The sequence below is a fragment of the Lycorma delicatula genome, chromosome 4 (genome assembly GCF_047948215.1).
Source record: "Lycorma delicatula isolate Av1 chromosome 4, ASM4794821v1, whole genome shotgun sequence".
Classification (NCBI taxonomy): Eukaryota; Metazoa; Arthropoda; class Insecta; order Hemiptera; family Fulgoridae; genus Lycorma; species Lycorma delicatula.
In genome coordinates, this window is record NC_134458.1 from 26,589,876 (window position 1) to 26,604,362 (window position 14,487).

Sequence of the window (14,487 nt, forward strand, 5' to 3'; positions counted from 1 at the left end):
GGAAAAAGATTCATAGTACTCTTCTGATCGAAAATACTCTTTAAAGATTAATCGATGCAAAACTCTATTATTAATTTTACCTATAGAATAAAAAAAATTGTTTTTATTGTATAAAATTAGGGTATTTTTAAAAACCGTGTGAAAAATAGTATAAAATTCTTTAAAAAATTTTAGAAAACATTTTTTTTTTTCATTTAATCCATTTATCTTAAAAATATAGTTTTATGTTATATTTAGTTAATCGTGTTTCTAACTTACTAGAAATTTTATAACTCGTTGAAAGGGGTCCATTAAGTGTTGCTTTCACAATCTTTATGACTGTAACGTATGTGAAACATGTGTTGTACAAATGATATAGTTTAAGAGCAGTAATGCCGATCTGTATACCCAGTCCCAGCGCTGAATACATCATCTACTTTTGAACGGCATTGTCATGCTGATACGTGAAAGTAAATTTGGTTCAGCGAAGAAGGTATGGAAAAGATAATTCATGCCTCGTTTATTTTAGTAAGCCTGACACGGGATGTTTGTAATTATCGGGAACGGCTACTTAATTTTTAAAAGTGATTTTTCCTGTTTCAGGTTGTCTATAATCCTTTTAATTACGATGCCCGTTATAACGGGTACCGAATTAAAAGAGAACCGCTAACGACTAAACCCAGTCGCCGCATGTAACATTTTACGAATGAAATGAAACGATGAAGACGTAAGTTAAATTAAATTCTATAACTACATTAGCAAAAGTTTATATATTTACCAAATTTTTACAAAACACGTTCGAAATAAGCGTCCGACGGAAGCATGCATCTTTGTGCTCGGAAGAGCTTATTGAGAGACGCCAGAAATTGGTGTTGAAAATTCGTTTTCAGTTCATCGATAATGGTGGAGGATTTGGTTCGTAAACTCTTTCCTTGAAAAAGCCCCAAACGAAAAACTGAAGAGAAATCTGGCAAACGCTGAATCCATCGTCCTCTACTGACAATTCGTTCTTTTACACAAAAAAAAAACCGTACGAACGCGTGCTAGTGAATTTTTTTATGTTTCTCCGTCGTATTTGAAGAAGCCGTCCCCGTTTCACCATTTGTTAACCGATAGTAGAAATCTACAAATATTGTACGGTAATACTTCTGTATCGACAATCCGGTCGCAAAATGGTGCTGTTCGATATCAGAATCGTATCGTACACCGAATTTCTCATCATGAAATGGACGAATAAACATCCGCTGTGGCTTTTCAGTCATCCTGTACCTGGTGCCAATCGAATTAACACGCCCGGTTAAATGAAACAGTGTTTCGACCGACATGAAATTGAGCATCATCGGGTCTATTTCTTCATAGGTTTTTAAACGCCGGATAGAACAATTAAAACTTTTCGGTTTCTATTCTCTTAAATTTTTGCAAAATCGTTACACGATACGATTTGAAATTAAAATCGTGAAGATTCTTACGGCAAGATCTGCATTTTTTACCGCTTTGTTGTGATAACTTAAGTATAAATGTTTTCCGACCGGCAGAAATTCTTTGAATATCAGCTTTTGCCTCTGGAATCGTTCATTTCGTTTTGCCTTTGAAACCGATCCCGTTGAACGCTACTTTTTAAACAAATCGTGTACGCTATTCTGCTGAGCTACTGGCATTCGGAAATCTTTCCGCGAGTATTTGACGCGTTTCCTGAAAGGTTCCAGAACGCACTTACCGTTTCCCTTTAAAACCCCTTCCCTCGACCTAATAAGGAAAATATAACGGTAAAGAACAAAACTATACAGCCCTGAAGCACGAACGGTTTGCAACCGACAGTTCAGACGTAGTAGTAGAAAGAAGCAGCGTTAAAAGTGACCTCAAATAATTGTATTTGGAACCGGGTTCGGTTCTGTTTTAAGTCTCTCATCTTGTGCATATGTATGTAATTTCGCTCTGTAATAGATCATTTCGAACTAATATAAACTGTAAAATAATCAAATACAGAATTATTAAACGGAGTAAAATATGTGAGAACTTATTAAATGAATTTCATTATGCTAAAACAAGTTTGAAAAATTATTTTACGAATTATTTATTAAATTAAAATCTGCTAGTAATTCAATAAATATAACGTTTGATATACGAAATCTGTTGAGAAAATTACCGAACGCTTTTAATTACTCGTCAACGGATATATTTAGTGACGTGCGGCTGGCAGAATTTGTTTCGCATACCCTCCTCTGAAACCACATGTTCTTGGATTGTTATTTGAGTGCAACTCAAATAACAGTAGAAAGAACATCAAGTGGATGTTTGTCGGCGATTTCTTGAACAGACCGATCACGTCAATTTCGAAGCAATGTTCACTTTTTTCGATTTTAGTGAATTCTTGCCTGTATGTGAAACAATGTGTTTTTTGACCCTATTTTTGGCGTTTTACATGGGATATATTAGAAACTAAGAGAGATACAGTTCTGGGACCTATTTTTTTCGATTTCCCAACTCAAAACCCATAAGAAACAATTGAATTTGCCCCTTATTGACCTTCCCAGAATTTCAGAAAGCCTTAAATTTACCCGGAGGAACTGAAACTCTGTCGAAATCTTTCACCCTGTATAACTCGCTAAAGAAGCGTTTTTGGATCTATGTTTATATGAACTTTTTTCTTATTTTTAGCCTCTAGAATGAGATGCTGAAGTCTTTCCCTATCACTCTGTATAACGGAATTTCGAAATAAAATACAATACTATACTCTTTTTTTTTTCCCAATTTGTCACTTAGTTTATTTCTACTTTCCGGCTACAGCGATATATACTGTTACAACAGTTACAGCTGCAACGGGAAATTACTAGTAAATCGGTCAAAAAAATGTCTAAAAAATTAGTATTTTTTTTTTTTTTAAGTTTGGTGCCTTAAGGTAACGTTAAACCCCCCTCCCTCCAAATAAATTTTAAATAATCTGTTTAAATAAATTTTATATAATCTGAAAAATAAATTTTTTATTCCAATGCTCCAAATTCAAAAAAAATATTTTTATCGGTCGGATGTTTGTGCGTGTGTATGTTGGCTTGTGTTTTGTCTTATAATTTTGGAACCCGTGGACCGATTTTCTTTAAACTTGGTAGACAACAGGCACTATCTTGGAGGGGGAAATGTATTAAACGTTTGCGAAAACTGGAAAAAGGGATCAGGGTGTTTGGCCGAAATAAAATTTCAAATTTTTAACCGAGGCACTTTAACAAACAAAAGTTGAAAACATTTTTAATCGATATGAGAAATAACAAAAAAAAATTTTATTTAATATTTTCCCCCAAAGAATTTTTTTTAATTTACTTTACTTTAATTAGGGGTACGGCCGGACCGGGATTAAATTTAATAGAATTACACTTATGCAGAGAAATATTTTTCCCGTTTTATGAATTTTTAGTTTCCCTTTTTGGAAATATATTATAGAAACTCTATAACAGTTAAGCTACAGACTATCGACTGACAGACTTCAATACTGCAAACAACTGGTATATACAGCACTGTACCAAATTTTTAGATCCTATAATGCCTCTACAAAAATTAAAAATTTTTAAACGGCGATAAATACCCAGCTTTTTTAAATAAGTACAAAATTTTATGTTATCAATGCCTTATATTTATATGTAGATAAACTGCAATATTTGAGCTAAATTTCAATTTTTAATGGATAACGGGGTCACATTAAGTCGGCATTAAGCAGATAATGAAAACAATTACAACAAATATAATTATAAATACGAGGGTTATTTTTTTTTCAAGGTCCAATCACTCACAATGGTGCACCATTGGCGAGAGACTTCAATACCGCAAACTGTGTGCGAGATGAGTTCCCAAGATGCTGTCCGACCATCACAAATAATGAGAATGGATGCCTCCCTAACGTTTCTCCAGCACTACCACAATGAAGGAGAAGATTTTTTGAACAAAATTGTCACAGGGGACGAGACACGGGTCCATTTCGAAACTGAAGAAACAAAAGAACAATCCAAACAGTGGATGCATTCTCCTTCTCCCAGTAAACCGAAGAAGTTCAAGCGAACCTTCCTTCTCCAACAGAAAGTGTATGGCTACTGTGTTCTGGGACCAGAATGGAGTTCTCTTGGTGGAATTCATGGAACGTGGCACGACCATCACTGCGTGACTCTTCAACGTCTACGAAGGGCGATTCAGAATAAGGGGAGAGGAATGTTGTCATCAGGCATTGTCATTCTCCATGACAATGGTCGGCCGCACACTGCAAAGAAGATCCTGCAGCGTTTTCATCGGGAAGTGTTTGATCACCCACCATACAGCCCGGACTTAGCTCCATCTGATTTTCACCTCTTTACTCACATGAAACGCCGGCTAGCAGGACAACATTTTGGCACAGACATCGAGCTGCAGACCACCGTAGAAACATGGCTGAAAACAGGCAGCTCCGTTCTATGATGAGGGTGTCGGAAAGTTGGTACCTCGCTACGAGAAATGTCTAAATCGGAGTGGCGACTATGTAGAGAAATAGCGTAACTATGTAAGTACTTGTTACAAATAAAAAATTTTTTATTTTCACTGTGTTTTTAATTTCGTGACCGATCGGACCTAGAAAAAAAATAAACCTCGTAAATAATATTTGTTTTTCTTATTTTAAATGCGATTAAGGATACCAAAGTATGCCATGTTCCGGCATTTGCCCTATTGTATCAAGGGAAACCGTGGGAAAACCTTGATAAGAACAGCTTGAAAATATTTTTGTCTATGATACATTATCAGATTACAGGCAAATAACATAAGTAAAAAAAAAACTTATACGTTATGATAATACTAAAATTTTAATTATAATAAATCTTTATGATTTATAAATTTCTTCCACATCTGATATCCATCCTTTTTCCCTGTTAAAAAAAAAAAAAAACAAAAATTATTGTAATAACGATCTACAATCTCTTGTGAAAAAAAAAATTGTGACTGCATAAGAACATTTTAGTAATTTTATCTGTGTTGTCTTCTGGTGCATGGCCAATTACCTTCAGATCCTCTCTTATTTCTTTGATCCATCTGCATCCTGTCTTGATGTTTTTCAATTCGAGATTGTAATGTACTGGAACTTTCTTGAAGTCTTGAATCTTCTGATTCAAGAAGATTTCTGCAATTAAATATTGGAGTAATAAATTGTAAATTGCAAAAAAATAGCAAATATTTCAAATAACTTTTCATTTGTTAAAAATAAATATTTTGTTAATAGGCTATTAATTATGATTCTGAACATCTAAAAATATTGTGCTGTTGCCTACTGTAAGGTATTTCTATGCAATTTATTGAAATTATTAATTTATATTGTTCAAGTTGTACCTTTCTTCTACCTGCAATAAAGATATATAAATGACTTGAGTATTTATTGTTTTTCCATAATTAATTTTAGTGTTCCTTTATAATTTTATCTTATAATAACATAGTGTATATTCAAAACTTTGATCGTATTGAGAATTCATGTTAACTGTGTCTCGATTTGTTTTGAATTTTTAATGTTTACTGTATATATTTTTTGTTTTTATTTAAACGTGAATGACTTTTTTCTTTTTCCTTTTTTTGAAAGCGTTTTGTATTATTTTTAAATTTATCCATTAGGATTAGTCGATTACATTTATTACCAAATTACAGTAGAATTCATTATAATTGGCTTCTATAAAAATAAAAATTATAAATAAAATTATTGAATATAATGAACGCTACAATAAAAAATATGTTAATTCCTGAATTTAAAAATCATAAAATTTGTTTACAAACATAACAAGTGCGTAATTATTATTCAGAACTAATCCATTAGTGAAAAAAAAAACTCTAGAATTTTTAGGTTCCTTAGTTCTAGTTTATAAAACTGGAAATGAAACTGTAATGTTGCAAAGAAAGAAAATGAGGAATAATATGTAATATGGAACAAAAGAACTAAAATTTTAAAGAGTTCAGAAAAATTTCTAACTTATTTTCCAAGTGATTATTACACTGAGCAATAAATATACTAAGCACAATTGAGTTTACTTGTTTCTTACAACTAATAATGACTTCTAATTAAAAATATAAATACTGTGGTTTTCATGTGGTGTTAGTTATAAATATAGATTATTTGTATAACAAGTCATTTCCATACATAACTGACACAGGTTAATGGTTTAAAACCCGGTTTGATATATAACAAGTCTTAAATTATTTTTAACAAAATAGTTAGTTCCAAGCTCCTTGACTTCATCAGATGTTACATTTCAGTAATATTTCATTTAACATGCTTATTTTAAGTCACAGTTTTGTAATAGAATATTAATATTACTTAATATTTTTTTTTGCAGATTATGGATGCACAAACTAGTGATTCAGTTTTGGAAGAAAATCCATTATCTTTGTCCATTAAAAAAGAAAACATGCATGAAACAAGGCAGCAAGAATATTTCTTTGTACATCTTGCCAAGACTGATGAGGAACTGATAATATTTAAACAAGTAAGCCATTTTCTTCTTTATCTGTTTTTGAGTTAAAAATGTCAACCTAGTTATTGTAAGAATTCTTAATTATTCTATTCAAGATGATATTTTTATTTACTATTTATAGCCCACATAACATGTTGCATTTATATCTGGCTTGAGACATTTTGATTTATACTGCAAAAAAAGTTATTAACGAAATATAGGGAGGTAAATAGCTTTGATGAAAAGATTACATTTAACACTTTATGGTAGATAAACATTTTGTACAACAATATGCAACAAAGAAAATACAATGAGATTGTACAATGAGATGAAGCCTCATGCTACGAACAAAGCCTCCTAATCGTATTCATTTTATACTCAGATGCAACATTGTTTACAAAGATTTTTCCACTTTTCCATCAGAAAACGGTACGCACTTTCTCCCTTTGAACACTCGCATAAAACTGATTGGTCAAATACATTAAACAAGCGTAGCAGAAAATTCAGAAAAAGGAAAACTTTGTATTCAGTAAGTGTTAAGTGCACATAGAGCATATAGTGAATACATTTTAGAGGTATTCATGTTTTAATTGACTATTCTTAGATCCAATAAATGATGTAAGATGCCTATAAAGGATGTAGGATGCAATAAAGGATTTAAAGGATGTAACTAATTAACATATAATCTCTTATACATCTATTCGCTTGTGTTTGTATAGTGTTGAAAAGGAATGTATAGAAAATTTTAAGCAATATTTTGGATTTGTCTTTTTTGAAGTTTTATCTAACCAGTATTATAAAATAATTAAAACATTAGCTGCTACAAGGAACTCAGTGGTTCCCTAGGTGACTGTTCTTTTCTTTTGCAAAAAAGAGTATCTTTGTAGGTAATAAAAAACAATGAACTCTACTGTTATTGCTTACTCATGTCTATTTTTTGAAGATATTGAAATTAAGAGAACATTCCGTTGTACTGAATGACTCTGGTGTCCGTCATATTTGTTATAAGCAAGTATTTTTTTTTTAGCAAGTCATTTCCATACATAACCAAGACAGGTTGCGGCTATGGAAAGTGCTCTGATCCATAACATGTTTTATACTATCTTTGACATTACAGTTAGGTTCAAGCTCTTGACTCGTCAGATGTTACATTTCAGTAATATTTTATTAACCACTCTTACTTTAAGTCACACTATTATATTAAAATATTATTACTAAAAATTTTTTTTGCAGAGTATGGATGCACAAACCAGTGATTCAGTTTTGGATGAAAATCTATTATCCTTGCCCATTAAAAAAGAAAACATGCATGAAACAGGGAAACAAGAATATTTGTTTGTACATCTTGCATAGACAGATGATCCGACAATATTTAAACCAGTAAGCTTTTTTCTTACTTGATTTATAGTGTAAAAAACATTTATTAGTGGTGTATAGGAGGGGTAAACAGCTTTGTTTAACAGATTGCATCTAACATTTTATAGTAGACAAAAATTTTGTACAACAATACGTAACAAATATAATACAGTGAGCAGATGCCTCATGCCTTAAACAAAGGTGACGTTAGTCACCTTTGTTTATACCCACATTTAACATTGTATATAAATGTTTTAAAAGAGTTCAAAGGCTATCCTTGCCTTTATGAAGCATGTTCAGTTACAAGAAACTTTGTTGTAGGTTTCGATAATCCTTATTCTATGTCACTGCAACTTTGTTTCCAAACAAGGTTGATGTGTTTCTTTATATTTGCACCAGCAACCTGTTTCTTTTACCAAACATTTTTGATTGTGCTTAAGCGCAAACATTTTTCTATTGATCTAATTATTTACTGCCAATGCCTCCAATAGTTACCTTTTCTGGCACTATCATGTGTGATTATTTACTGAAAGGTTCCAGATGAATATCATTATAGAAGTAACCACACAGACGAGTTATTTATATGAAAATCAATTTATTTTATCATTGTATGAAAAATAGATATATTTTTAATAGATGTTAATTATATAACAATAATAAATTATTATTATTATTACTTTCTGTTTTACTGCAGAGTATGGACGCACAAACTGATAATTCATTATTTGATGAAGATCCATTATCTTTCAGTATTAAAAAAGAAATCAAGCATGAAACAGAGCGAACAGAAAATTTGATTGCTCCTGTTGCTATGACAGATGATAAACCGACAACATCTAGACAAGTAAGATATTTTTATTTACTTTTTGATGGTTTACCTAATATTTAGCATTCTTCTTTAACACTAGATATTTTGATTAAAAGCTTAAAAAAGTGATACCAAACTGTATGTGAAATGATAAATCAGTATGGGTAGGATTGTACAATTGAGAAGTAACAAGTCACTCCTGAAAACTCGTGGCTTTTCATAAAGAATAAACATTCCGTTCAAGGTTTTATACAGGGTCTCCCATATAAAACGCAACCCATCAATCACTCATCCATGAAATTTCAAAAGTCAAGCCTACTCCCCTACTCGTTACTGAAATGGACTCGTCCAACATCTGAACATCGCGGCGACGCAGTAGAACACTACCGATAGTAACAACAATGCAATCATAACGTTCAGTGTATTGCTGGAGACAAGATGGTGTTTTCGCTAGACGAACATGTTTTCATTGTTGAGTCGTACTTCAGTACAAAATCAGTGGTTGCAGTGCAAGATTTGTTTTGCCATAAGTACCCAGATAAACCAGCTCCTAACAAAACATCAGTATTAAGGTTAGTTGCAAAATTTAGAGAGACTGGTTCTGTTAATAACAAGGACACAAAAGATCTGCATCAGTGTTGAATACAGATACAGTCACTGAAATCAAAGACCGATTACTCGCCTCGCCAAATAAATCGATCAGACGTTTGTCTGCTGAAATTAATTTGTCTACATCAACTGTTCATCGGGCAAACAAACAATTACAATTACGACCTTATTGCATTCAAACGGTTCATCGACTTCTTGAGCCCGACAAAGAAAAACGGCTACAGTACGTCAATGGTTCCGTCGATTTCTGAGTGAGGGAATTAACATTATGGATTCGTTATTTTTCACAAATGAACACGGTTTCATTTGAATGGCTACGTAAACAGCTAAAACAGTAGAATTTGGAGTGCTGAAAATCCCCACGTTTATCACGAAAAGCAATTACACCCGCAGAAGTTGGGCGTGTGGTGCGCGATATCGCGGAAGAAAATAATCTGTCCTATTTTTTTCGAGTACACCTTTAATGCAGAACGATATCAGGATATTATATTTCGGTTCATCGCACTCTTGGAAGAGGAAGACAGACGCTGTTGGCTACAACATGACGGTGCGACATCGCGCTACGCAGTTTCAACTTCTGATTTCGTCGAGGAATTCTTCGGTAATCGTGTTATGGGTCGAGGCTTGTGGCCACCAAGATCTCCAGATTTGACTGCGGCGGATTTTTTTCTATGGGGTTACTTCAAAGAAAAAGCCTACAGGAACAAACCACGAACACTTGAACAATTGAAAGTCAGTATAGAACAAGCTGTATTAAATATCCAGCCACAAACTTTGAAAAAAGCAAGAAACGCTGTAAAAAGAATTGAAGCTTTATTCAAGAAGATGGCGGCCACTTCCAACATTTACTCTAAATGTAATGTAATGGATGGTAATAATAAAAATTACGTTTACATTTACACATGCCTTTTTATTATTTCTATACCTACCAATATAAGGTTGGGTTGGGTTTTATATGGGACACCCTATATAAGGTTTCTTGTTTCTTTCTTCATATTGCCAAAATATACTGTTCCTCATCACACAACAAACTGCAGCTGATATATTCTTGCAAGTAAATTTATAATCCATTCACAGAAACCAGTTTTATAAAGTACATTGTCCACAGAGAAAACTACTTCATTGTGACTCTTATGGTACTGCAAATGTGGCACAGCCATTACAAATTCTGTAACATAACAAACTGTTTACCTAAACAGACAGCATGTAACATAAATAAAACATAGAAATGAATAAACGTAAGAAATATTGTACTTCTTAATACCATTCTTATTGGTCTTTAATAACAGCCATGAGGCTACTCTTCCAGGATCTGTACTTCATGTATAGTTTTTAGTGTGGTATTTAGAGTTTTCTGAGGGTTCCTTGGGATTTTCAATATGGTTTTATGCCATTTCTCTAGGGTTTTTCAGTACTCATTGATTAGAATCTTTTTTTCATGTGTATTAAACTGTAATATGTAATTATAATAAAATGATTATTCAATGTAATATGAGTATTGTATGATATAAATCTGAAAATTAGTAGAATATATTGATACATCACTATTTTTTTGCAAAAAAAACTTGCCTTTTTGAAGCCATGGATGGCATCGGCTTTCTCAAAACAAGGTTAATTTCTTAGAGTTTCTTTTCACAGAGAATCGAATTCATATTTAAACGGTAGAATAAATTAAATTTGTGCTTAAATTGTTGGCAGCTCACAAACATCGTCTAGAAACTGTTGAAACCATTCCCAGTATTGAATTCTCTTTGCACAGTCTCTGGCCAATAACTTTTGAATCGCTTTATATTGGACAAGACTGAGGGTATTACAAATTGCCTTGTTGCAGTTGTTTTTCTGTTAAACTAACTTTTGTACGAATTTGTTAAGACTACATCACATAGTAGTCGATACGTCTTCATAAGTACTGATGGCCTACCACTTCACTCATATTTCTTTACTGATCCAATCTTATTTTTCATTTCATTCAATTCTTCCATAGGATGAAAATCTAATAAAAATTATAAACCGATCTTATTACTCTTCTGTACTGTTCTATACTTAAAAAGTTCTGGCAAGAACGCAAGGCTCAAACAGTCCCATCAAAGAGACTTTGATAATGGCTGACCAAAATGATATTATGTGGTCATAAAAAATTATATATATATATATATATATATATATATATATATATATGTCTCTTCTTTTAATTAAATTTTTCCAAATGCTTCTTTCTTCATCAATTTGTCGCAAAACCTTTTCATTTGTCACTTATCCACCCATCTGATTTTTAACATTCTCCTATAGCACAACATTTCAAAATCTTCTAATCTTTTCTTTTCAGGTACTCCAATTGTCCAAGTTTCACTTGAAAGTATAACTTTCAAAAATGTTTTCCTGACGTTTAATTAATTTTTGATGTAAAAAAATTATATTTCTGAATAAAGGCTCATTTCACCTGTGCTATTCGGCATTTTATATCGCTCCTACTTTGCCCATCTTTAGTAATTCTACTTCCCAGATAACAAAATTCTTCTACGTCCATAATCTTTTCTCTTCCAATTTTTATATTCAGCGGACAATCTACAATATTTCTACTACATTTCATTACCTTTGTTTTGCTCTTGTTATGTTCATGTGCTAGTTCTTGTGTAAAACTTCTTCCAAATCTTTCAATATTTCTTCTAAATCTTTTTTACTCTCGGCCATAATTACCATATCATCAACAAATCGTAGCATCTTCATCTTTTCACCTTGTACTGTTACTCCGGATCTAAATTGTTCTTTAATATCATTTACTGCTAGTTCTATGTAAAGATTAAAAAGTAACAGGAATAGGGAACATACTTGTCGAACTCCCTTTTTTATTACAGCTTCTTTCTTTTGTTCTTCAATTATTACTGTTGTTGTTTGGTTCCTATAAATGTTAGCAATTTTTCTTCTATCTCTGTAATTGAAACCTAAATTTTTTAAAATGCAGAACATTTTATTCCAGTTTATGTTATCAAATGCCTTTTCCAAGTCTATAAATGCCACGTATGCAGGTTTGTTTTTCTTTAATCTTCCTTCTACTGTTAATCTGAATGCTAAAATTGCTTCCCTTGTCCCTATACTTTTCCTGAAACCAAATCGGTCTTCTCCTAACACTTCCTCCACTCTCCTCTCAATTCTTCTGTATAGAATTCTAGTTAAGATTTTTGATGCATGACTAGTTAAACTAATTGTTCTGTATTCTTCACGTTTATCTGCCCCTGCTTTCTTTGGTATCATTACTATAACATTTTTTTTGTAGTCTGACGGAAATTCCGCTTTTTCATAAATATTACACACCAGTTTGTATAATCTATCAATCGCTTCCTCACCTGCACTGCGCAGTAATTCTACAGGTATTCCGTCTATTCCAGGAGCCTTTCTGCCATTTAAATCTTTTAATGCTCTCTTAAATTCAGATCTCAGTATTGTTTCTCCCATTTCATCCTCCTCAACTTCCTCTTCTTCCTCTATAACACCATTTTCTAATTCATTTCCTCCGTATAACTCTTCAATATATTCCACCCACATCTATCGACTTTACCTTTCGTATTATATATTGGTGTACCATCTTTGTTTAACACATTATTAGATTTTAATTTATGTACCCCAAAATTTTCCTTAACTTTCCTGTATGCTCCGTCTATTTTACCAATGTTCATTTCTCTTTCCACTTCTGAACACTTTTCTTTAATCCACTCTTATTTCGCCAGTTTTCACTTCCTGTTTATAGCATTTCTTAATTGCCGATAGTTCCTTTTACTTTCTTCATCACTAGCATTCTTATATTTTCTACGTTCATCCATCAGTTGCAATATATCGTCTGAAACCCAAGGTTTTCTACCGGTTCTCTTTATTCCGCCTAAGTTTGCTTCTGCTGATTTAAGAATTTCCTTTTTAACATTCTCCCATTCTTCTTCTACATTTTCTACCTTATCTTTTTTACTCAGACCTCTTGCGATGTCCTCCTCAAAAATCTTCTTTACCTCCTCTTCCTCAAATTACACCGATTCATCTGACACCTTTTCTTCAGGTTTTTAAACCCCAATCTACATTTCATTATCACCAAATTATGGTTGCTATCAATGTCTGCTCCAGGGTAAGTTTTGCAGTCGACGAGTTGGTTTCTAAATCTTTGCTTAACCATGATATAATCTATCTGATACCTTGCAGTATCGCCTGGCTTTTTCCAAGTGTATATTCTTCTATTATGATTTTTAAATTGAGTGTTGGCAATTACTAAATTATACTTTGTACAAAATTCTATAAGTCGGCCCCCTCTTTCATTCCTTTTGCCCAGCCCGTATTCACGCACTATATTTCCTTCCTTGCCTTTTCCAATGGTTGCATTCCAATCTCCAACTATTATTAAATTTTCATCTCCTTTTACGTGTTTAATTGCTTCATCAATCTCTTTGTATACACATTCTACCTCATCATCATCATGGGCGCTTGTAGGCATATAGACGTTAACAATCGTTGTCTGTTTAGGTTTTGATTTTATCCTTATTACAATGATTCTATCGCTATGCGTCTTGAAATACTCCACTCTCCTCCCTATCTTCTTGTTCATCACGATACCTACTCCTGCCTGCCCATTATTTGACGCTGAGTTAATTACTCTAAAATCGCCTGACCAAAAGTCGCCTTCCTCTTCCCACCGAACCTCACTAATTCCTACTATATCCACATTTACCCTATCCATTTCCCTTTTTAAATTTTCTACCCTACCAACCTTTTTTAAGCTTCTAACATTCCACACTCCGACTCGTAGAATGTTATTTTTTACTTTTCTGGTGATCCCTTCCTTAGTAGTCCTCACCCGGAGATCTGAACGGGGGACTATTTTACCAAGGAAGGCGCCTCCATTATTGCTTTTGAAAATGCAGAGAGCCACATTTTCTTGGAAAAAAAAACAGCTGTAGTTTTCCATTGCTTTCAGCTGCGCAGTACTCAGAGGACTGAGTGATGTTGATTTGGCCATTTAAGTCATTGTGACTCACGCCCCTAACAACTACTGAAAGAGCTGCTGCCCTCTTTCAGGAATCATTCCTTAGTCTGGCTCTCAACAGATACCTCTCCGATATGGTTGCACCTTCGGTCCAGCTACTCTGTATCCCTGAGCACTGAATCCGCTCACCAACGGCAAGGTCTCATGATTCATAGAGGAGGTATTAGACCAACCACCTTTAAAATTTTTTGTATTAAATCATTCAAATCTCAAACTTATCTTTGCTGTAACTTTCAATAAAACCCCAAGCAAAAACGTCCAGAGAA

General features: G+C 33.2%; 1 protein-coding gene across 1 annotated transcript in view; it reads left to right on the plus strand.

The window, feature by feature from the left end:
- LOC142322587 (uncharacterized) overlaps nucleotides 1-14,487 on the plus strand; it is a 112,775-nt gene that overhangs the window by 94,823 nt on the left and 3,465 nt on the right. Inside the window, exons 27-28 of the mRNA XM_075361663.1 lie at nucleotides 6,309-6,458; nucleotides 8,476-8,625. Of these exons, the coding sequence (XP_075217778.1) occupies nucleotides 6,309-6,458; nucleotides 8,476-8,625 (300 nt within the window). The remainder of the gene's footprint in view (nucleotides 1-6,308; nucleotides 6,459-8,475; nucleotides 8,626-14,487) is intronic.